Source organism: Nyctibius grandis, chromosome 5 (assembly GCF_013368605.1).
Source record: "Nyctibius grandis isolate bNycGra1 chromosome 5, bNycGra1.pri, whole genome shotgun sequence".
NCBI lineage: Eukaryota > Metazoa > Chordata > Aves > Nyctibiiformes > Nyctibiidae > Nyctibius > Nyctibius grandis.
In genome coordinates this window covers 14,693,969-14,719,362 of record NC_090662.1, presented here as the reverse complement: position 1 = coordinate 14,719,362, position 25,394 = coordinate 14,693,969, and the positions used below count along the sequence as shown (strand labels likewise).

At 36.1% G+C, this 25,394-nt stretch overlaps 1 protein-coding gene across 1 annotated transcript in view; it reads left to right on the top strand.

Moving 5' to 3' along the window:
* The first annotated feature begins 218 nt into the window (after nucleotides 1-218).
* The window catches only part of FBXL13 (F-box and leucine rich repeat protein 13), a 93,134-nt gene continuing 67,958 nt past the window's right edge, over nucleotides 219-25,394 (top strand). The window contains exons 1-8 of the mRNA XM_068400962.1: nucleotides 219-293; nucleotides 6,707-6,810; nucleotides 9,427-9,520; nucleotides 10,207-10,274; nucleotides 12,061-12,215; nucleotides 14,791-14,900; nucleotides 17,084-17,179; nucleotides 24,644-24,739. Of these exons, the coding sequence (XP_068257063.1) occupies nucleotides 219-293; nucleotides 6,707-6,810; nucleotides 9,427-9,520; nucleotides 10,207-10,274; nucleotides 12,061-12,215; nucleotides 14,791-14,900; nucleotides 17,084-17,179; nucleotides 24,644-24,739 (798 nt within the window). The remainder of the gene's footprint in view (nucleotides 294-6,706; nucleotides 6,811-9,426; nucleotides 9,521-10,206; nucleotides 10,275-12,060; nucleotides 12,216-14,790; nucleotides 14,901-17,083; nucleotides 17,180-24,643; nucleotides 24,740-25,394) is intronic.

Below are 25,394 nucleotides of genomic sequence, written 5' to 3'. Positions count from 1 at the left end.
CTCCTCGCCCCACTCGATGGGGGAGCAGGGAGCAGGCTGGGGTGGACACGGGTGCGCAGCTGTGCACGGAGCCGGGACAGGGTGCCTCTCCCTGCCGGCTGCAGGTGCCGCGCTGGCGGAGGGCGGCAGCGGGGCCCGCGGGGCACCTCGTCCCGGGCAGCTCCAGGCCGCGGGCCCGTTGCTACGCGACCGCCGCCGCGGCTGGGCCCAGCGCCGCCATGGCGTCCCTCAGGACCGCGAGCCCCGAGCTCCGAGCTTACTTCATCCGCCACAACCTCCTCGACATCTACGAGGTAACGGCGGCAGACCCCGCGAAGGCGGGCGGCTCACGCATCGCCGTCCCCCGCTGCAGCGAGCAGCGGGAAGCTGCCACCTCGCTCCACCGCCCGGGACCCCCCGCCGCCGCCTCCCCCCCGCGTTCTGCGCAGGCGCCGCCGCTGGCGGGCGGGGAGGGGGGAAGGGAGGCCGCGGGTGCGGCGGGGTCTGCCCGCGCTACGGGGAGCACGTCGCCTTCTCAATCGTCCCCGACCATCCACAACCCGGCTGGGCGGCAGCCTGGTTCCCACTGAGGCCGGTGGAACCACAAACTCCGCCGGTAGCATCCGTGGGAGGGGGGCGACCCCCCACCTGCGAAGCGTCCCTTCCCCGTCAGCTGTGCTCCGCTGCCGGCTCCTTGCGTCCCTCAGCGTTGGCCAGGGCGTTTTGCACCCCTAACGCTGCTCGCTGCCGGTGTGGGGCATGGTTTTGTTGTTCTGTTGTTAATAGCTTGCTTCAAACAATTTATGAAAACTTTAAAAGTAGAACTAAGATGAAGAAAGGTAATTCTTCTTCTTAATCCATATTTAGGCTCAAAAAATGGCTGAAATGAAGGGAAATGCAGTGACCTGCACTGGCACCTTCCCTAGATTTGCTTGAATTCTTTAATTTTAGTTACAGAAGTACCTCTAGATTTCAGCTGGGTAGTTCCCTCCTTTTGAGCACTGCGGATACAACCTGTAGTTTCTAATGGCCTATCAAAGGTAAACCTGGCAGTGGACCACGTTTCAGATATTAGTGCGTTAGATATTTATTGGCCCAGGAGTAAATAAACTTCCATGAAATGTTAGAGAACAAAGTGAAGGACAGAGAGGGGGGGTACAGAGTTGGTGGGTTTGCCTTTAGAATTCCTACCTGACTCTGTATTTCTTTTATTTCCTCCTTGTTTATCTCTGACACATTCACCTCTGCCTGTTTCAAAATCTGCAGCAGCTGTTTTTCAGTTTCCTTAAAACAAAGAAAAGCACAACGCACAAATATACGTTTAAGAGTTGTCCTGATACTTTTAAGCTACTAAAAATAGACCCCATTTGCAAGCAGCTATTACAGCCAGGATTTCCATGGAAACATTAATAAAGAAATCTTGAGCCAATTAGAATAATTATGAGAGCAGCACTGCCACACAGACCGAGTACCTCTCCTGAGGGCCCGTGTCTTGATCATTCTTTGTTTTTTTTTAAGCACAGAAAAACAAAATATAAGATATATCTGCATGCGGTGTGTTTCTTGATTCAGCCCTTCAAAAATAGCTCATATTATATTTCCAAGCAGAAGTTATAAATACCTTTATAGCAACAGTGGCTTTAAGTTAATAAGCTAAGAATGAAAACAATTAAGATTGAAGGGAGTTTCTTAAAAGAAAGCACCAGTTAAAAATTAGCCTGTGTAAGATATTTTAGCATTTTTTTCTTGTTTCTTAGAGGTTGGTGCTTGCTGATATCTAGCCACAGTTCTTATTTTGTTTTATTATATTTTAATTTCTTTATGAAGTTACAGTATGCTTGGTATGAAGATAAATGAGATGATACTAGCTCCTGTATTAAGGAACATCCAAGCTAAGCTGAGAACTATGAACATTTATATACATATTCTCAAAATTAAGGATATAGAGTTTTAAAATGGCCGTTTGCTTAAGTCTTTTTATGATTAGTTTGTGGTTTGGACATGGTCCAAACACAGTTGGAGTCCAAATAATCATGTCCAAATAATCTGGGGTTCCCTGCTGCGTCTGAGTCTTTCATGCCTGTCTGATTTATCTCTTTCAGTTCTCATCCAGATTTACTTTTAAACAGTATCTATAAAAAGTCAGGCAAACTGTAATCCTACAAACACTGTGCATATGACGACTTTTACTGTTGTTAGTAGATGTATTCTTCCAATGTTAAAATTAAATATGGATGCAGAGCTGGCTTGAGATTTTTCTGCTTTGTGACCCAAATGAATTTTGCCATGAAGGATAAATGGCTGAAGTGGTAGGAAGAGGAATGGGGTTATGTCTGGAAGAGAGGAGCCGTTCATCTACTTTGGGTTAGTGGACGGCTGAAGCTCATGGCCAGTCCTGGCCTCATTACGTGTTTTGCACACCCTCCTCTTTTCCTCCTCTTCCCCTCACAGCAGTAGCAGCAGCAGACCAGACTTTCTGGGTCTCTAGAGGAGACAAAGTTTACAACTGTTTTGTCACAGTTTTGAATCTGTTTCATTGTCACTGTTAATTTGCTGCTTTGGCTGCTGCCTGCCTTGCTAGAACTCCTCCTGGGGATGGCAGGCTTTTCCTGTCTTTGCAAAATGCATCTGGTTTTAGGGTGTAGTCTCTTATTGCAGGTAGAGATGAAATAGTAATATTTAATATTTATAACACTTCGTTGACATTTAAGCAAGATATTATAGAATACCTAAAATGTATAAATCGTAATGTAATTTGAATATACAATGAACAGCACATCTTCAGCACTGGAAGTATGAGGCTTGGAAATAAAGACATTTGTAGCAACAAATCAAAATAACAAAATTCATATTTTTCTTGGTATTTTTTTTTATATAATGATCTCACATACTACTTCTTGTAATAGTCATCATCATCGTAATGCTTAGAAACCTAGGTAATGATCCAGGGTATTATGTTGTGCTAGGTGCTGTACATTTATCAAAAGATGTTCCCTCTCCAAGTGCCTTATAAGCGGATGGTGAGTCAGCAAGTAGACATAAGAAACATAAATGGGCACAAAAAACACAAAGACATAGTAAGATCATTATTGGTCAGCAGGGAAAGAGAGTAGTCAGTCACAGCACATCAAAACCAAAGATGGTCAAGGGCTTTTATCCAAGCTTCACAGAAAAGAGAGTTTTTGTGGAACCTATTTAGTTCATTTTTTGATATTCAACAGGAAAACATACATTCTTTTGATTTTAGTAGGTGCTTCTGGAAAACCACTGCACATTATGATGGTTTGCAAGAAAACAACAGGAGTTGTTAATAAAACTACACCCAATGGCATCTACTGATTCCGGATAGCTTATGGGGTTTGGGAGAATCATTAAGTTTAAAGCTGGTTATATCTCTAATGAATTACTATTGGGTAGATGCTGTATTGATTTGTCCAGGACTAGGAATAAGAGAAAGTGATGGAAATATACTGCTGTTAAGAATTTTTGGTAAAAATGAATATGTTGTGTTTTGATTACCTGATTTTTGAGGCACAGAACTTAGATCTTGGCACTTTTTGCTTTGGAAAACTTTATAGACAAGACGTGGATGTTTCTTCGTCCTCTCGAGTATTTTCTAAGGCACAGCTGATAGTCGTCATCCATGCCACCCAGTCATGCAGTCTATTTGGCGTTGGAAATAAATGGAAGTTACTGTTTAGAAAATGTCTGTTAATATCAACAAAACTATTGCACTGTGTACTGAGGTCCTTTCGATGGCAAAAAAATGTTATAGCTGAAGAGTTTGTAAAACTTGTTGGATATCAATATCAAGTATTTCATTTTATTCAGGAGATGAATATGCTGATTCTCAATAGCTCTTTTCCACACATGAATAAGGAATAAGAATATATATATGTAGGTATGCATCTATTTTTAACAGTTGTTAAATGTACACAGGAAGGAAGGCTAAAAATGGTTCTTCCATTACAGAGCTTTAAACTGAATGCTGCACAATTATAGGACTTTTCCTTTGTGAACTTTTAAACAACAGATGAACTTTTTCAGATTGATGAATAGAAGCCATTCATATAAAAACTGACCTAAATATTCAATTCTAGCCTAATAACTTAGTTGCACTGCAGCAGTTTTGTTGATTTGTTTTTTTTAGTACTTGTTTGGTAGTTGGTTAGCTGGGGGTTGTGATGGTATGTGACTAATGATGATTTAATGTATGAGTTTACTTTTAGTTGTTTAATGTTATGAATAAATAAAATTTATATGTTGAGCAAAATTGTAGATGGACTCTTTCAGATTGTTGAGTGTCTTGTAGAAGTCTAGTAGAAACAGGCAGACTTGTACAGATTCGGCTTAATTGTTTTCAGTTTTACACATGGTCCAAACATCACTGAAGAGTACCTGAATGAGGATTGCCAGACCAGGTGTTACAATTCCTTCGTTATTTAAGTTTTATAAAGGAATTCACAAATGTTAAACAGAGGCCTTGCACTCCAGTATATGGTTGGAGTTTGGATTTCCTGTGTTGGAGACCTTTCAGAACATCCAAAGGGAAAAAAGTAGTTTGCGTTTGTTTGAAAAAGGAGGCGGGGAAAAAGGTAAACAAAACTGGAAATAATAAGAAATGGCATTCATATGGCTGACTCCAGCGGTTTAATCCAGCAGAGGGAGCAGCCGGCCAACATTGGGATTGGCTTTAGGAAATCTGTCCATGAGAAAATTTGTGATGAGAGCTGTTTAACTGCCTGTGTATTATTTGAAATTATATTATTTGTCATGAATTACAATTAGAAGTGATGGATTTATAATATTTTCTAAAGATAGTCAACTATCAAGATGTACCTTGCAAATTACATTTTTGTTAAGAAGATTGAAGAGGTGCCAAGGTTGGAATCAGTGTGTTGATTAGAGTTACAAATATTCAAGGTGTCTAAACTGAAGACAGCTGCCTTTCATTGTGTCTGTGCATGAAGAAATATTTTTTTTTGCCTTTTCATATTGTTCTTAACTTAGAATCGTAGAATCATGGAATGGTTTGTGTTGGAAGGAACCTTCAAAGGTCATCTAGTGTAACCACCCTGCCATGGGTAGGGGCATCTTTCAGTAGATCAGGTTGCTCAAAAACCCATCCAGCCTGACTTTGAACACTTCCAGTGATGAGGCAGCCACAATTTCTGTTCAACAACCTTCAGAGACCCCTTCCGGTTTACATTATTGTCTGATTCTGTTTCTCCATAGTATTCTGATTAGTGTGTGGAAGGCCTCTGTAGCATGCAAAGGTTCCCAGGCTGGTCCCTCTATCTGCCTGCCCTGCTCTCTGCCCCTACAGAGTGGGGGCCCACTTGACAGGGTGACTTTTTTTGCCTCTAAGTTGTGCATGGCTTTTTCTCTATATCCATAGCATGGTTTTGATTTAGAGCCTTCCTCTTTTCCCTTGTGCTCCCACCATGCCTCCTGAAAAGGATTCAAGCACATGCTCCATATGAATTTAATAAGAGCAAGAGGCCACGTCTTGAAAATAAAGTTGTATTGCATCATTTGAGTTTGTACAGTGAGTAAACCATTATATTATTGTGTTGTCTTGATCTGTCCAACATGTAGCAGTTGCTTCAGATATTTCCTGGTTTTAAAATTTAGTTTTATATTTATATAGATCAGTTATATCACAGTAATAACAAGTCAGAGTCAATACAGATGTTAGAAAATGAAGAAAGTATTTCTGCCCACTGAGGGCATAGATGAAAGGCCATGGTTTGGGAAAATTAAACATAAGCGGATGGTGATGTTGCACAGTCAGAATTTTGGTGATGAGCTTGTAGAGGCCAGAGCAGACTCTGAATGGCACAATATAGATGTGTACCAGCAAACTGCACCATGGAGAGTGGTGGTAGGGAAAAGTGGGCAGAGACAAAGAAATAGTGTCAGGGCTGGAAGAAAATCTAAACACTCAGATGTTGATTTTGTGATAACTAATAAAAGCTAGTTTCTTTATAACAGAGGGAAATACAAACAAGAGAGTGTGTCCCAGGACAGCATCTTTTGCATTAATGTAGATTAATGTCTAGTTAAAGATGGTCATGATTTGAAATTTTTACCAGGCACGAAAGCTTCTAGTTCATAAATATTCACTTACATAACTGCAATTTGCCCATATGCTTTTAAAAGTCAATACACTTTGGACATTCTTGCTGTATGTGAGCACACAATCCAAAAATAAATGATCTACGTCCTTTAGCTGAAGACAGGTAAAGGACAAATTAGAAAAATGTTTCATCAGTTGTTATGCATTATTACAAAAAGATAATGCAAAGTAGTGTGATAACACAGTCCTGAAAAGCAAATATTTTTTTAAACTGCATTTAGTTTTCAGTACTGGTTACAAGATCAATTTCTGGGCATGCTTCCCCTTCAACATGCTCTTTACTACACAGGATTAATCTTGTTTTAAATTCTGGTTTTCATTAAGTAAAGAAAATTATCCAATCTTCTATATATTCTTTCTTTAATGCACATTAAAAGCAATAAAATTCTTAGTAGGAATTGTTAAATACTGCGTATTTTATTACTATCCTAAACCCAGTACTTCGAAGTGTAGCAATTGAAATATGCTGATACATGCAATATTACCTTTAAAAATTGAATGGTAAGTGATAAGAAGAAATGCCTCTATTTTACAATATGCTACTCTGCTGTTAATACAAAGACATTAATTTGCAGTTACTTTTTGCAGGTGCTGCTTTGTGGTGTAATTGCTATGCGTCCAGAAGATCCACTTACATTTTTAGAAGAAAAGCTCAGAGAAATAATGGAAAAGGGACTAGATGCTGTCTTATGGTACATACTAAATGTTTGTGTGTGCTATGGGGTTTATAATATTGAACCTGGACTTTTAAAACATTCTAAGGGCACAGCATCTACTGTGTAGACTGCAAGTTAAATGTTAATATTGCTTTTTTTTCAGATATGAATGGCATATGATATTGCAAATACAGTAAGACAATATCTTCTTAAAACAGAAAATATTTTTCTTTTGATGTCTAGGGTTTGTTTTGTCTACAGAATATCTAATGAATATGCTCCTCTTTGTTTAGTTAATGTATTAAACCCTTACTTTTGTGGTAATCAAAACTGAGGTAGTGTTACTTGTTATAAATTCATTGCTGTCCACAGTATGTTTACTTATATGAACCAGGGATGTGGCCTTCAAGGACTGAATCATTAATTGCACTATTTCTCATTTTTTCTCTTCTCTGTGTATTCTTTCACCGTTTTAAGTGAAGTCATCACAGCATGAGATAAAAAAGACTAAGGATTTAGTTCTGTTTACACTGGAATCTTAGAGAATATTGTGATTGACTTTAATTGGAGCAGGCTTTGGTCTCTAAAATATGTGCAACTTCTATAGGCTAAAAATGCCATCTGAATTTTTAAAAATATGTTTCACCACAAGTGCTTTTTCTCAGACTTGTTAGTGCTTTTTGCCCACTGTTAGTAAAAAAGCCCTTGATTAATTTATAGTTAGTCTGTACCTGACAAAAGAGAGAAAGTGTGTATGTGTATTCTTAGCTTGCTGTGCAGAAAACAAGACGCAGAGTTTTGCATTGATTTTGTATATCGTGAGATTATATGTTCTTACCTTATTTTGAAGCATGTTCATTACTGTTGGTGCAGCTCCTGTGAAAGTTACTTCCTCTCCTTCTTTAACTTGCACATATAAGTAAGTGATTTCATGGTTCAGGTCTGTTTCAAGAAAAGTTGTGTTTAGTAAATATGCTGTCTTTAAGGTTTATAAATTCTGGGCCATTGAAGGTTTTGAGTATTAGGAACACAATTAAATTGATGCAGAGGGAAGAGCAACAAGCTGTAATGGTATTTGCATTGATGTGAATCACTAAGAACATGGAGTACCCTCTTTTTTTACTTACTGGACTTCATCCAAGAATGCAGTTTCATTTGTAGGTGTCACAGCTGTGCTATAATCAAGCCTGATGTTTTAGGACATCATCAGGACTAAGCTGCAAGAAAACTTTAAATATTGACAAGAACTTCTACTGAGATTGTAGTGTAAGGGATAAGAAGATAAAAAAAAAAGATGAACAAAATTTCACAACGATAAGGATGCCTGAAGACAGAAACTCTGCTGGGAAGTGAAAGAGCTTTGTACAGGAAGGAAATGGAAAGTGTTAATTCAATATGAATTAAATTCTGTGTTACATGTAAAATCTATGCAATATAATCTTTTAGAGTTCAGGTTAAGCAGGTGTGCTGTCACTCATATAATATGAGTTCTGAGATACTGAGTTCTGTAAAATGCTTCATCATTGTCAGAAAATTGCAGTGTTCATCACTGGATTAAAACTGACCCCAAGAGATGCTGCTTTTCTATTTAGACAGGAGCTAGAAAAACTTAAGAGAAGGAGAGCTGGAAAAAAGAGGGAAGGGAATATAATGGACAAAGTTGTGGTTAATGCTAGGAAAATAGGCATCTTTTGCAATGTGAAGAAGCTGTAATTTCAAAGGGCTAACCAGGGAGGTACTTACCTTGCTTTTATATTCTGTGCAATTGTCACTTTTGGTTGAAGTTTTCAGTAGGTGATGGATAATAAATCCTTAATCTTTGGGCCCACTCAAGCAGAGCTCTCAGGAGTTGTCTGGACCTCTAACCGCTCTGCATGCACTCATGGACTGACTTAGGAACATTGTGGTAGCAGGTAAAATCATTACAGTTGGTGATGCAGATTTGTGCCCTTATTGTGTCCTTTCCCTGGGGTTCTCTGTGGGGTAACACAATTCCTCATATCACAGGGTGCACCAACAGCCTGAACCATAATGATGAGGTTTTATTGTTTACTTTTCATTATTTACGATGTCTTTCCTAGAAGTTGAAAACTGACTTGATTTCTCTCTTAATTTTGGCCCTCTGGTAAATACTTTTTATTTCCATATTTTTCATGGAAGCATAATGCAGCATAGTCTTTTTTGACTTATTTGGCTCTTGAGTGTGTCTTCTTTTTTTTTAATGAAAACAAACCAGCTTACCTACCTAGACATGGCATGGCCTATCTGCAACAGCAGGAAACATTGCTCCAACTACTGAAAATTTGGAATGGCTGTTCAGTCAATATTAAGATGAGAAACAAAATGGTATAATCTGATCGGAAATGTCCAAGATAGGTATTACATGGAATGTATTAAGCACTGATGTGCACAGTGTTTCAACATAGATCTAAGAGTAGCAATAAAACATGATAATTTGTTTTCATATTTTGTAAACACATTTAAAAAACAGCTGCTATAGGTATTAGTAATGAAAGTGATATAGGTCCTAATCTTTTAATAATAACATTATAATACCATAACATGTAACTATAATCTGTTAGGTACAGAGAAAAGATGCGTTTTCTTTTGGGGATACTAATATGGTTAATATAATTTACTTCTCTTTTAAAGGCATTTGTGTATTGACCTGTCTTTACACCCCAAATTAAAGAGGATTTCAGAAAGTTACCTGAACACTCTTTTTGGACTAGATGGTGAACAGCTGGTAAAAATCATTGAACATTTGCATTAACTCTATGCTGTGAACAAATCTAATACAGAATACTCATATTCTCTTTTTAAGTTTTCTCATGTTACTTTTCTATAGCTAATGCGAGGAATATGATGCTTTGCATTTCTTTCTATTGATACTGATTTGTATCCAAAAACTAATGTCATCAGAGGTGAGCATAGCATCTAGGCGTATGGTAGGGAACAAGTAGTTACTGTTTCATATTTGGTCATAATTTAAAAAAGAGTTCCAAATAAATATGAATCTAGTTTCAATAACATGTTTTTTCTATGCATCATTTAGTTTTACTTAGGCTGATTCCTAAAATACACTTGAACCTATAAATCTTGGGAAGTGCTATCAATGCTAACAATTAATAGTTACAGTTAAATGAGGGATGAAAGACTGAATTTCAGTTATTGAGCTTTCCCTCAAGCACACATATTAGTTCTGTTTCATATGCTAATTTAGCTTTTCCTTTAACTTCTGTATGTAAAAACAGAGGTGTAATTTGGTAGCAGAGTACTTCTAACTATACACAGAACATTTGTCTTTGAAATAGATACTCTAATTTGCACCAATCAACATGGAAAATAAAAGATTTCATATTTTTGTCTGATTTCAAAATATTCATAGTACAGCACTGTTTTGTGTACTAATGTCATAAATTATTTGTTTAGATGACTGAAGAATTATGCACCAAAGCATGGGACTTTTACAGCAGAAACCTAATGAAGCTGTATTTTGGGTAAGTATATACCTTTTACATATACCTCAGGAACTTCTTAGGAAAAATCTTTTACCAAAGCAATATTTATGTAGTTCTTTTGAAGGAGGAAAAAGTTTTCATTTTAATAGAACAACATGAAGAAAGATTAGAAACTTACATTTGGCTTTATTGTTCTTCAGCAATATTATTCTGTGTTAAAACTAGTCAGTTCTGAGTTTCTGCCTGTTCCAGACCTGAAAAAAGTCCTTTGCTTATCCTTTAATTATCCTCCTTTAATTATCCTATAATTATAATATAATTATTAATAATTTAATTTATTATTATTATTAATTAATTAGTCCTTTAATTATCTCTCTTTGCCAAGAACATGGTACTATACCCAGAAATAAAAGGATAATTTGAATTTGTGTCTGAAAGTAAAAGATCTGTGTTCTCTTCCACTCTTTTTTTCAGTTTCCTTTATGCTTGGGATTAGGTAACTCATACTTTATGTAATGCAACTTTTCCTTTTGAAAATGGGGCTAATACATAGACATGTTTTAAAATAGTATAATCACAATAAATAAACATGTTCACTGATATCTTTGTTATAAGCATGTGTATCAAAATTTAATGATCCTCCGTTTAGAATAGATAAGTGTGGGCTATTTTGTTTTGAAAAGCACAAAATGCTTATTACATAGGAGGTACAACTCTGTTAGGAACACTGGTGTAAATCCTTACTAAGAATCACAGAATCATGGGATTGGTAGGGAGGTGAAGATTTTCAAGCTGTACTGTGGTTAGCCTTGGTGAACATTTGTCTAGGCTGGTTTTAGTCATCTTAAAAATCACATGTGTTGGAGACATGACAATCTCTGCAGGCAGTTTATTCCAGTACCTCATAATCCTTTCTACTGAAAATATTTTCCTAATACCCAAGTCTTCTTTGCTACAAGAGAAACCTTTTTTTTTTCTTTTTGTCTTGTACACCAGGGACATAGAAGATTATTCCTTTTTCCTTTACAGCAGCATTTTGAAGATTGTCTGAGCTAACAGTTTTGTTTAATTATCACAGAAGTTGGACTGGAACACTAGAATGTTGTATTTATAATTGCTCCCAACTCTATGAAATGAAATTAATATTTTTTTATTTGAAATGAGAGACATTTTGGCAAATGAAAGTAGTCATGTAAAGTCTAATTTAATCAGTAGTCTTTCCAGCAAATCCGATACAGAGAGATAGTGTATTTTAATATATCAGCAACATATGATTAATTTGAAATACATTTTTTATTCTGAATCTAATTATTTCTTATTACTCCACTTAGAAGAGAAATGAGTTTTTTACCAAAGATTAAAATTGTTAAGGTATAAATTGAATTTGTATTCTATTATATTAATTTTTATTTGCATTGCCAAGAAAATGTAAATAGCATTTAAGTAAATGCATGCATCTAGCACTTTTAAGTTGTTTTGTATAAGCACTAAAATGTTCTTCCATAAATACAGATCTGTACATTAAACTACAGGTGACAGCAGCAGGAGTATATGATGGTGGAAGCAAACAAATTTTTATTACTTGATACTGTAGAATATTAAGAACAAGTAGAAATTGTATTAAAGAGTGAATGAATTACTACTGAAAAATATTACCAATGCATATTTTATTTAAATTATAAGTAACGAGCATCAGTTTTATTCAGAAGTTTATATTGTTGAGCTTGACAGCTTTGTATTTTACAGCAAATTGCAGAGTTTTCTAGATTTTCCTTCAATCAGGTCGGGAGCCATATTAAATTACTTATTCTGTTTTAAAATTCAGAGGATGGATGAGATATAGTCTGCTGAGAAAGAAAAAAAGAATAAAGGCAAAGCAGAAGATGTCTCTAGCAGTAGTCCATTATAACGTCCAAGTATTAAGAGTAGTTATACAGAAGTGGAGCACATGGGTGCAGATTCACAAGGAAAAGATGACATGTAAGTCTACATAGCTGCTTTGCATAAGACAAAAAAATACATGTTATATAAAAGAAAATGATGCTGTATTAATTAAATATGCTTGGTCCAACAATTTATCTAGCTATCTTTTTGCAGGATGCCATTCATTGGTTGACCTGTGGCAACTTGATGCCATGAATGCCGTGAGAGGCAGTTCCCTGGATTCTTTGCTAGGACAGATGGTGCTGATACTCTTCTCTAAAGACTGAGTAGTGCTGCTGGTGCAAAGCAGGCTTGGGAGGTGATAGGAAAATGGAGCGTATGTCAGAAGTACAGTGTGGAGTGAGTTGGGATGCTTTTCTGGGAGGTGAAGAGTAGAGTGATAGGGATAAAACAGGAGGGATCACAGAGCTGGTGTCTTGCCTTCAGTTAGAGGGAATGCATGATGAGAGGTGGGGAAGGAATGAAGATCAAAATAAAATAAAGAAAGTTGTAAGACAGAAAAAATAAATACTTTGTTCATTCTGCCTGAGACTCTGTGTTCCACAGATCCTGCAGGTATGGGTTTTTTTTTAAATGTCTTCACACAAAAGCAGCTGTGAACATAGACTCTGTTAACCTGAGTCCACCCAGTCAGAAGTTTCATAAAAGTAAAGAATGGGCCAAAATCACTACCTATAGCTTCGAGTTTGAGCTCAGGCAGTTATATATGACGCAAACATTGCTCTTACAGAGCCAGAGGCCCAAGCTGTTGACTCACTCCCCTAGGCAGTTTTCGGAGACTTCCTGTTCCTTTTTGTTACGTCCTTTTATATTCTCTTCTAAATATTACTTTCAGCCAAGGCAACTTTTATTAATCTTAAATTCACAGAAGCAAAAAAGGAGACAGCTAGAGGGCATAGTTACACAATATATTTCCTTCCATGACAAAGCTGACATACAGAGAAACACCATTCAGTCATTCTTGGCTATGTGACTCTCTACATTGACTCTTGACTAGTACCAGTAGAACTGTTTGTGGGATTGCACTGTAAACAAGGTTGCTGGAATGGTAGAGGTTTAAAATTTTTTTTTTCTTAAATGAAATTTGATCACTTTGGGGATCTGCTTATAGTAGAATTCTACTGTACTGTGAACACAATCAATGGAAGAGTGATCTGTGGAAAAAGTTTAAGAATGAACAGTGTGTTCTGAGAAAGAATTAAAGGGGCTGTTAGATCTTGATTGATGAAAATCAGAGCACATTGATGTAGATGCAGTTTGGACTTCCTTTGCAATCCTGAGAGTTTTTGCCTTTCTCCCTTGGGTCTTTTGGGCAATGAAAATTTGATATTATTTTGTAGGCATTTGCTTTGAAGTATTTCCAGTTTCTGTACCTTACTGGTTGTATAGCCTAAAAAGTTATTAAAGTTTGTAATTAAAGTGCAAAGTGCTGCTCATTGAAGTGTATAATTAAGTAATATCATACAGTATGTTCCTTAGAACATATAGTGTTTGAGCATGACTTGGGTAACAGAAAACAAACTTAGGTGTATACTGTCAGCATTACATCTCTTGCCAGATTTGAGACCCACTGATATTTTTTCACAAACAAGAATAGACCTTAAATGTAGCTTTATAATAATTTGTTTCAGTTGAATTTGAAGACACCTTTTTGTTAAAAAAATAGTAGATAAGTATTCTATAGTGTGCATTTAATATATCAAAATTTAGATTTTAATCCTCCTATTGACAGAGAAGTGTATGTCACACTAATCAAGCTTAGTCCTTGTCCATGAGATAGGATTATTTAGGGCTAAGCTACTCAAAAGGCTGTATGTTCTTGAAAGTCTCGAGTAAGAAGAGTCTCAGCTCCCTTTGTAGCTTATTGCATTTTTTTTATAAAGCTAACTGACAAAATAAATTTGAATGATGACTTAAGTTTTTGCAGAAAATTGCACTTATTTCCTCTTGTTTTTACTTCAGCGTCTGTGAAGAGCATTTTATTTCAATTGCATTTGTAACACCTTTTACGTATAGAAGGGCAGTTATAGTGTTCCCCATGCTTTTTTTTTTTTGTGCTGGACTAAAGAAAATTCAGTTACTTCAAAGTTTTCTTAAAAGTAATTTTTAGTGTTTACATTAATTCGTAATGAACACGTGATTTTTCGTAAGCTGCTTTACTGTTCTTTGTACATTTAACACTGGTGTAACACTTAGCACTTGTCTTTACTGAATTTATTCTTATGACTTTTGACTTCTGTGCTGTCTGAAACATTATTAAAGTTTGTTATTGTATTTTATTTCACTGAGGTCTGTATACATCTTGCAGCTCCAAGCTCTGTGAAATTATTGGGTAATTTCGTAGATCAAACTGTGGATCAGTAGTGTCTTATGCATAGCTCTGATAAATTGGAAATATGTCATGTTTATGCCTTTCCTGCTGACTTGAAATCCTATTGCAATGGTCTTAATTATATCTATTGTCAAAAGTTGTTATTTTTTTCCTTACAGAAGCTGAATTGAATAGCTGTTTTATTGAAATGTAATTTAAGACATTCATCTAAAGCATTTAAATGGCATATTTGTTCTTACCTGTGGTCCTCAAATTGCTTATAATTATGTATATTCTCAGTGGCAGCAAAGAGACTGCAACAGGTCTTTAACAAAATATATTTAAATGCCGTCGTGAAAGCTTGGCATGCAGAGGCCCACAGTTCTTTGGAAACCAAAGCATATTTTGAGGTATGCAGTATAATACTTTAAATATAGTAAGCTCAATGATTACATATTAACTCAATTAATTCCAACTGTTACGGAAAAACAGCTCTATCAATATTAAATGAAGCGATATGGGAAGCAGATCATTACCTCTATATTCTACAAGTAAAAGTTTGGTCATATCTTAAGCAGCAAAAGGTGCTGAGTGTTGTTGTATATTATCAGTGATCTAGCTGGCTTGGATCAGGTGGCTGATGTCTTAGGGGTAGTATTACCAGTTGAGATGATCATCTGTAAAGATGATGCCTCTGGATCCCTGCCACCAGAATCCAAGAGGCATAGATTCCTGTGGAGTGAGAAGAAGCCTCAGTAATCTCATCTCTTCCCCAAAAGTGTGTAATAACCAAAATTGTGATCACCTGAGAGCAGGAAGCACATGGACAGTCCCATATGCCCCGCTGCCAGCAGCCCTATCTGGTCTCACTGTGAAAAACAGGGCTCTTCTCATTTCTGGGAAGGTTTCTCCTGCCAAGGAAGAGAATGCTATAGCTTGGTGAGATGGTCAGCAGATACCATGTGGGGAAGGGGAGAGATGGGAGCTGTAAGACCCAGCCACTGCTAATGGCATGGGGGTTCCAAAAATCATGCTCACACAGATAAAACTCTCCCACTGTTGCTCCTTTTCCTTCCCCTACTGTAGGATGGTCAGAATGGAAACCAGCTGTGGACAATTTATCAGTTGCTGGCTGCCAGACACCAGTTGTCAAACCCTTCCTGGAGTAAATCCATCATTAGTCCTGCTTCTTTTAGTGGTGGACTTGGCAGTGCTGGGTTAACGGTTGGACTTGGTGATCTTAAAGGTCTTTTCCAATCTAAACAATTCTATGATTCTGTGATTCCCTGTTCTCTCAAATTAGTTGATAGACTCACTTTTATTTTTGTTTCTCCTCCCTCCCGCACGTTTTCTTTCTTCTGTTTTCTTGCTGGTATCTTAAAATAGTTACAATGTTAGTCCGACTAGATTGAGTGCACAAAAGATGTCCTGTTTCTGGAGCATATCAGGTCATTCATAGGGAATAATATTCTTAAATACGTTCCATTCTTAATAGCAGTTGCAAGGGTTGGTTTGACTTCCGTAATTAGATTAGAATGCATACAACAGAAAGCATGTAACTGAATCCACGTTTTTTGATTGTATACTTTTGTATTGTGTACACTTTTGTAGGCATTTTGGGTGCAATTAAGTCACCTAAACATAGTTTCTGGTGTAATTCAGCATGCCCTGGGATATCTCAGGCAAGGCTGGACCAGACAGGCCTCCAGCTTAAAGCTCAAGAAGTGCAGGAATCCTTTGCCAGTCCTATGTCGTATCTGCCAGACTTTTGTGGATATCTTGGATAATCCAGGGCATCTGAGATGACATTGATTGATTTTAAAATACAGAATTAAGCCATCAATGATTATAATATTTAATAAACTTAATGGGCCAGAAGAACTCGCTACTGAAGGGCAAATAAATTTTCAGAATGGGAAGTTACAATCTAAAGCTCATTATTTCCATTTACTCTGTTCTTTCTGGCTTTCCTATCTCACTGTTTTCTTCCTTCCCATTTGCTTTGCTCCTAATTTCTTCTTTTCTGCATATTTCATCTTTCTTTTCTCTTCTCCTCTCTTCCCTGTAGCGATAGTCAAATGAAAAACAATTTTAAAACCCCTGAAACTCTTCTGTTTCTAGAGCTAGAATAAAAGACAAAAAAGGAGATTCAATGGTACTCCTATGTTGAGATTATATATTAGTATCTTCATGCAGTATGCATTGTTGATGGTACAATATAAAATCAGAGAGATTTGGTAGTGATACCTTTTGAAGGCTTGTCTGAAAAATTCACATGTGCTAATTTCATGTTTCTGTCATATTGTGTGCACAATCTAGTGTACACAATGTTTTACTCTGGAAACGCAGATGGTCTCCTATGCTTCTATATTGTATTGCTATGATGCAAAATTGTGAGATGAACCCTAAAACTGTGATTATTCTCAGTAATAGCAGTTAAAAATGTTCATAGATGTGTAACTATATGGGGATTTGAAAATACCTAGTCAAGTTTAGCAAATTTAATTTCATTTTTTGAATATTTAAATGTATTTGGAACTTTGAACCTTCAATTAAGATAAAATTGTACTTCTCTTGTACCATCTTTTTTCAGAGTTTGGCAAAGGAAAGTCAGAAAGGCTGTTTTGAATCAAATAATCTTACTGGCAGACATAAAACATCCCATTTACCAGAAAAAGCCTTATTACAGGTTTGTGATAGTTGTTCTTCTTTTAAATTTTTAATATGTATATTTCATAAATAGTACATATATTGTGTTTTGTTGAAAAGGATGTGTTTGTGCGATGGAAAGGAAGGTTCCTGTTTACATTGTTCTAGATGCTGCACTTTGAGTCAGGTGGAATCCTTTGAAGGATGGTAATGCTATTCGTTCCTTCAGTGGCACCTGGTCATATTCTGCATGCTCCATCCTGACACCCAAAAGCTTCTCTGAGCTGAGACTGAAAGAGGAGGAGACTTAAAAAGAGAGAACAAGAAATCAGGGAATCTGTAGGGATAGGTAGAGAGTGGAACTCCTGAGAGAAGGGGTTTATTTGCAGTGAATGGAAGCTCATAGGCCAAGCCCCAAATGTGGTAGAAAGCAGTTTAATTTTCTTAAAAATACAGAGAAGACTGTATGGACGTTATGCAGCTCCTTAAGTCAGAAAAAACTGCTAGGCTAGAAAGCAAGAGTAGGGGAGAGGAATCTACTGCAAGGGCACAGTGGGTAGGGAGAGATTTCTTTCCAAACATTTTTATTCAATTTGTTTAAATTAATTTGTTTCTTTAAGAGGTTGCTTTGTTTGGTATTTTTGTATCCTTACAAAATGTAACTTTAGAGAGTGAAAGCTTGTTAATATGCTAACTTCTAGAAGAGAAGGTAGTTTTACCCAGAAGCAAGACGATTGATTTGTGGCAGTATTTTAGAAAAGGAACAGAATTATTAACTACTGGTTGTGGGGCCTTCAGTTGCAGAGGACAGTTTAACTAAATTATAGGTTGGTTACTGAAAGTAATTGCCATTGAGGGATACATTGGAACTACTGCTAAAATGTTTTCATTTTATCTTATTTATAAGCTTTGATTTGTCCTATCATGGTTTTTCATTATTTTAACATTGCAAAAACATTGAAGTGGTATTTCAGAAAAACTTGGTATGTTTTTCTTTTAAATAGTATGGACTACAGTGAACTCAAAATTCAGTTTTTATCCAATGAAGTCTAAAACCCAAATGCAGATAGTTAATTTTAAGCATGTGCATAATGTTGCTGATGTTACAAGAAACTTGAATCTGTAAGCTAAATCATGTGCATAGTTTACAGACTTTACTCACCAAAAATACAGCATGCTTTAGTTCTTCGTTAAGTCATCTATATGGATTCCACTGGTGGTGCATACAGTCTTCATGGATGTCAGACTCGTTTATTTTGATGTAGGTCCATCAATGGGGTTTAGTCTGTGCTGTTTTCTTAGACTGGCTCATCCAGTAACCAGAGAACTGCTGTCAAATGATTCAGATATGGGCCCCTTGCAGCAGCAGTAGTATCTCTCCTGAAGAATTTGGGAGTCATGATACTCATACCTCTGTTTACTTAGACATTGATACAAGTTAAGGAAGAATCTGTAGTATGCACCTCTTCTTCATCCCTGGAGGTATTTAGAAGACGTGCAGATGTGGTACTTAGGGACGTGGTTTAGTGGTGGACTTGGCAGTGCTGGGTTAATGGTTGGACTTGATGATCTTAAAGGTCCTTTCCAACGAAAACGATTCTGTGATTCTAAAGCAGCGCACTCAAAAGGGAATGTTCTTCCCATACAAGTGTAAACACCACTAAAACAGAGAGAGAGATTCATTTACTGTATGAGGAGCAGAATGACCAAAATTTGATCTACAGACTTTGGTCCCATCATAGTGTATATTTTAATGTGCGTTTGTGAGGAGAAAGAAGTAGGAAGTGAGAATTCTGATTTAAATAGGAAATAATCTAAAGAATAAGAAAAAAGAAAATTGCATAATCCACAGAAATTTCAAGCTATATTTCTGTGATCCATGTATAAATATGTCATTGTAGGAAGAGGAATTATTTTTGTTTGTCTTTATTTAAATAGCATTTGTATATCTAAAATCCAAGTCCAAAAGGCAGAGCTAAGGAAATGGTATGTCATAAAAGAAATCAAAACTAATGACATACGCCCTAGGAGGAGAAGTAAGCCTCCCCAAAATTTCATCCAATCCATCCTCTCCCCTCTTTGCTTGTCTGTTCCCCCCTACCACCTCCCCCCCCCCAAAAAAATTGTGTCTTTAATAGAATGAACAGAATAACATTACTTTGAGGTAGCGATGATATAGGTTTGGGGTATAGATGAAGACAGTAGCCCAGAGAAGAACAGGAGGGTTTTGTGTTAACTGGCTGGTGTGAGGGACAGGGTTTGCCACCTTCCTCCTCCTTTTTTTATGTGCAGTGGTGAGACAAACTGAGCTGTCGTGGGGTACGCTGTGGTTGCTGCAATGCATGGGGGCACAGCAGTTTCCTATTTTCCCTAGGGAGCTTTCCCAAGGGAAGTTGGGCCACAGGGAATAGGAGCTGATTCTCTTGGGTTATGTTGGGGTAGGGAGGGTTAAGGACTGGGATCAACCAAAAGACAACAGCAGCAGTGCAGGGATGTGAGGAGGGGTGCATGGAAGCGTCAGGGGCTGGGGAGTGCCTTCTGGAGGGTCTCCTTCAGGGCACGCGAGAGAACAGGCTGAGCCAGCTGTGCTGACAGTATTTTTGCAAGTATTTTTTGTGTATGTGGGATAAGTCATGCAAGTTATTACTTATGTGGGCTGGAACCTAGAGCTGTGGATCTTTGGGGCAAGCCAGAAAATAATGGCTTTATTGATGTGTAAAGTGCAGAGGGAACAAAAATTATTACAGAAAAGCAGGAAGCCTACTGAAATGCTTTCATTTTGTTTTTAAAAAGAGTGCAGCTCCCTTGATCCAGAGAGAAGTGCAAATCTGTGGCTGTCACCTGGTTTCTTTTTCTTGAGCTGTCACTATTTTATTCAGTACGGGAAGTGCAGAAAGAGCTCTTCTGTTTACTGGCACAGACCACAGCTTTGCACTAGCTGGGGGCCTAAGCATTGCTGCAGAACAGCAGAGCTCTTTTTTTCTTTTTTTTTCTTTTTCTTTTTCTTTTTCTTTTTCTTTTTCTTTTTCTTTTTCTTTTTCTTTTTCTTTTTCTTTTTCTTTTTCTTTTTCCTTTTCCTTTTCCTTTTCCTTTTCCTTTTCCTTTTCCTTTTCCTTTTCCTTTTCCTTTTCCTTTTCCTTTTCTTTTTCTTTTTCTTTTTCTTTTTCTTTTTCTTTTTCTTTTTCTTTTTCTTTTTCTTTTTCTTTTTCTTTTTCTTTTTCTTTTTCTCCTTCTTTTTCTTTTTCTCCTTCTTTTTCTTTTTCTCCTTCTTTTTCTTTTTCTCCTTCTTTTTCTTTTTCTCCTTCTTTTTCTTTTTCTTTTTCTTTTTCTTTTTCTTTTTCTTTTTCTTTTTCTTTTTCTTTTTCTTTTTGTTTTTATTTTTATTTTTATTTTTGGTTTTCTTTTTCTTTTTCTTTTTCTTTTTCTTTTTCTTTTTCTTTTTCTTTTTCTTTTTCTTTTTCTTTTTCTTTTTCTTTTTCTCCTTCTTTTTCTTTTTCTCCTTCTTTTTCTCCTTCTTTTTCTCCTTCTTTTTCTTTTTCTCCTTCTTTTTCTTTTTCTCCTTCTTTTTCTTTTTCTCCTTCTTTTTCTCCTTCTTTTTCTCCTTCTTTTTCTCCTTCTTTTTCTTTTTCTCCTTCTTTTTCTTTTTCTCCTTCTTTTTCTCCTTCTCTTTCTCTTTCTCTTTCTCTTTCTCTTTCTCTTTCTCTTTCTCTTTCTCTTTCTCTTTCTCTTTCTCTTTCTCTTTCTCTTTCTCTTTCTCTTTCTCTTTCTCTTTCTCTTTCTCCTTCTTTTTCTCCTCCTTCTTTTTCTCCTTCTTTTTCTCCTTCTTTTTCTCCTTCTTTTTCTCCTTCTTTTTCTCTTTCTTTTTTTCCTTCTTTTTTCTCCTTCTTTTTCTCCTTCTTTTTCTCCTTTTTCTTTTTCTTGCTCTTTTTCTTGCTCTTTTTCTTGCTCTTTTCCTTTTTCTTTTCCTTTTTCCTTTTTCCTTTTCCTTTTTCTTTTTTCTTTTTCTTCTTTTTCTGTTTTTTCTTTCTTTTTTCCTCTTCCTCTTCCTCTTTCGTTCTTTCATTTTTTCCTTCTTTCCTTCTTTCCTTCTTTCTTTCTCCCTTCCTCCCTCCCTTTCTCTTCTCCCCTTCTCTCCTTCTCCCCTTCTCTCCTTCTCACCTTCTCTCTTTCCTTCTCTCTTTCTCACCTTCTCTCCTTCTCTCTCTCTTCCTGTCTCTTTTCCTTTCTGTCTTCCTTTCTTTCCCTCCGTGAATCCTCATGCTCCCTTTTTGGTGCATCCAGTATGTAGATACAATCTCCTTCAACAGGAGATTGTTACCAGGTGCTGTCTCCTCCAGGCCAAATCCATGTTTTGCTCTGAGCGTTCACAGACCATGGAAAATAAAGCGTGCCTGGACTTCTCCAAGTTCAGAACTTACGATGAGGAGACTTCATTGTCACTGGCACCATAGATGATACTTGGCGGTGGATCATTTCAAAATCACAGGATATTTAGTAAATATCATTATTAGTATGCTATCATTTACTGAAGCTTACTGTTCTGCTCCTGTGCAAAAAAAATATGTCAGTTTGTGTGTAGTGCTGGGACAAGAGCTGTCCTCAGGGCCAGCTGGAAACCATTTGCTTTGTAAATTACAGTTTCCTAAAAAAGTCAGCGGTACCACAGTTACCCTGATGTTGAGTTATTGACAGACAATGATTGCTGTGCATTAAAGCTGTCTACTGTGGTCTTGACCTAACATGAAGTAAATGTTTCAACAGACCTTTTCAGAACTGAAAATTCAAAAGGTTACTAGCAAGAGTGTGTCAAATTAAAAGCCTTGCTTTTGTTCTTCTAATATGAAACTAAATCCTATCAATGAATAATAATACAGTCAATATTTTCTTTCTCATTCTAACAAGTCATATAGTTCTGTTTATTCAAATACTTTTTGTGAGCTGTGTCAAAATTCCTTAGAGCTTTCAATTAGATTGAGTTTTGAAGTTAAGGAAATAATCCACCTGTCCAAATTAAACAGACTTTTGGTTAGAGAAGCCTGTGATGGATCCAACTATAATTATCATGTGATGCAAGTCTTTGAAGGGATGGGGTGTACAGAAGGAATTTGCTATTGAAAAGGGCCTACACATTTCTGTACCTTAAAATATCTTTGTAAGTCCCCAACTGCATTCTGAACCACCTAAATATCTTTAAAATGAGTATGGCTATAGCAAGCTCCCAAGAGTCCAGAATAAAAACATAAAGCCAGAAAACCTGATTTTTAAAATTGTTTTAAGTAGTTTGTATGAAGTGAATAGAGACAGCTTGTCGGACAGCAGTGTATTTTGAGGAGCAGGCAAATTGCTTGAATGTATTACCTATGCAATTAAATGCTTCTGGTAAAAGACACATTATCAGTGATTTTCCTACCTGATTTGTCCTTTTCTAGCTAAAGAAATTATAGCCTTTCTATAGGTTGAATCAGCAAATCTTTTTAAATCTTGGTAGAATGCTCTTGATATTTCTCCTTGTTTTTTTTTAATTGAACTTAATCTCTGTGATAAAAATGGGTTCTAGCCCATGTGTTTTTCAATCCTGTTCATTTCAGTAGAACTGCACCGAATATAAATCAGGATAAAAGTTTCTCTTGAAGAAGGAGTATTTCCCTTAATGAAATATCTTTTTTATTAGAACATCCCTTTTTGATTCTAACAATTTTTAGTGACTCACTTATTATAAAGCATATTTCAGTATAACCAAGATAACCTGCACTTTGGTAATTCATGCTCTCTACACTTACACAGGTAGTCACTCTTTCATCACTTCGTGGCCATGTGGATTACCAGAAGTGAAACAAAATTTGCAATTATTTCCTGACTTTTACAGAGGCTTTATGTGTGTTGCTTCTGAGTACAACACTCATTTGAGTCTCAAAGCCTCTGTTTGACTCAAGATTTCTCTTGTGCCTGTATAGTTTGAGTGAACTCTGTACAGAGTATGCATGCATTTTTCTGGAGCATATTTCAAATCATACTTCATATACTGCTATAATGAAAAACAGGTTTTATTGTATGCATCATTGTATGGAAAGTTGTATAACTAATACAGAAATACTCTTCTATAAAACACACCGGCATCTTTGCTATGTTTTCACTCTGACATCTTACTATTAAGGTACATACCTTCAGTGCTAAGCTCTTTGAAAATGTATATTAATAAGAAAAATTCATCTTCAGTGGCAGGTTATGGGATGAAATTAGGAAGTTTTGTATTTTTGCTATCAGCCAATTACCATACCAGGTTTAAACTGTTGCCATTGGTGTATTATTGTGCAGTTATGAAAGTAATTATATTACAATCATAAAGTTTTCCTTATATAAAAGTTGCATTAGGAAAAGTGATGTGAGATTTTCTTAACTGTGTTCCTTTGGACTGGTTTCTTTTTCATACTTAGAACTGCACATTTTAAGTGATGTGTTTCATATCAGATATTTATATTTCAGCATATAATGTAGTAATTCACTTCTGCAAATGATTACGGATATCGGAGTTTTTAGTATGTAAATAATCCAGCTGTTTTATATAAAATTCTGCATATGCTCTTTGTCTCTGAATCTTAAATGCATCTTATATTTTCAGATGGTTATAATATAATGCATATTTGCATCTATAGCAAAGACATTAAATTTTACTGTATTTTCCCTCATTTCATTCTACCAAGTTTCTTCTAAGATGAAACATTAACATTCTGTTGGCAGAAATAGTTTGACCCTTGGTCATAAAAATGGCAGGTGAAGAGCTATGGCAGAAGCTTGCCAAATGTTATTTTCATTCAGTCTCTTACTTTTATAGCCTGAGATTGCTGTATCTAAGATTATTTACCAGGGCAAGACCTTTTTGGAATGCTATAATTTAATTGTTCAAAATGTTGCACTAAGCAAGTATATTTTAGAGTATTTAACTATATAAAATGAACTATCAGTATAGCTTTTATATTTTTTTGCCATAATATAACACATATTCTGAGATTAAAGATTTGTAGATATATTTACCAAATTATACTAGTTAAATTAAAAAGACTTCTGAGGTAGAAACTACAAAAACTCTTCATAGGTAATTTAAAGTTGAATTTAAACATACTATATTTAATCTGCAAAGCTTTAGTCCAAATTATATTGTCGCAAATAGGTTTAGGAGAGGTGTTTTAACAAGTGTTGTTTTAATATAGGTAAAATGAAACTGCTGATAGTCCATGAAAAATCTTCCATTTTGAAACATCCCTGTCATAGCTTGAATTTATGAGCTTTTAAGCAAAGCCACCTTTTCATACTCTCTGTTAAGACTGTTAATGAGAGTAATTATTGACATTCTGCTATAAAAAGTATGTTTAAACACCTAAGAAAGAAGTATTTAATTTGAAAATAGCTCTTGTTGTTTAGGATAGGTCAATATGTATCATTTAATACAGCAGTGCTTCTTATTGAACAGTTTTTAATATCATGTATGTCTGGTTTTCTGATGTAGATTTTCCGTTATGTAAATTTAGTTGATCTGGCAAGATGTGCTCAAGTTAGCCAAACATGGATGCTACTAACTCAGAACAGTTCATTATGGAGTGACGTAAGTAAGATAATGACTTTCAATATTTTATTTCAATTTTATTTATTTTAAAAAAGAGTGAGGCAAGGAGGTAGGTTACTTTAAGAATGCTAAATATCTAGGATAAAAGTTTTATCCCAGAATATGACTTGTTCTACTCAGCTACATGAACAAAAAATAGGAGCAACTCAAATGAAGTTTTTTTCTGGCTTTTTAATGAACAAATTTAAAGAAGGCATGAAGAAGTCTTCTCCAAAAAAGGAGATATTTCTTATTAAGTGTTTATATGTTGGCTTTCCTGCCTTTTTTTTTGAAACATTTGGTAGATAGACTGTTAAAACTATTTTCTAGTATTTTTTGTTAAAACTTCTTAAACTTGAACTTTTGACAGATACTAAGAAAAATAATGTTCTTAGTCAAAGATCTAGATATTCCCAGCCTGCAGCTTAAATCACTTAAGGATTCTTCTATTAAAACTAAGATGGGAGGTTACATATTCTTGATATCTTGATGTATCAGTAGACCATTAATTAGAAAAAAAAATTCTTTAGCAACTTCAGGATTTTATACATCTTAAAGGGAAAAAAATAAAGTAAATATTCAAGTCTCACCATTTTCTTTGCACATAATATTCTGACATATCATATTTAGGCAGTTCAAGACTTGCCTTAGCTTC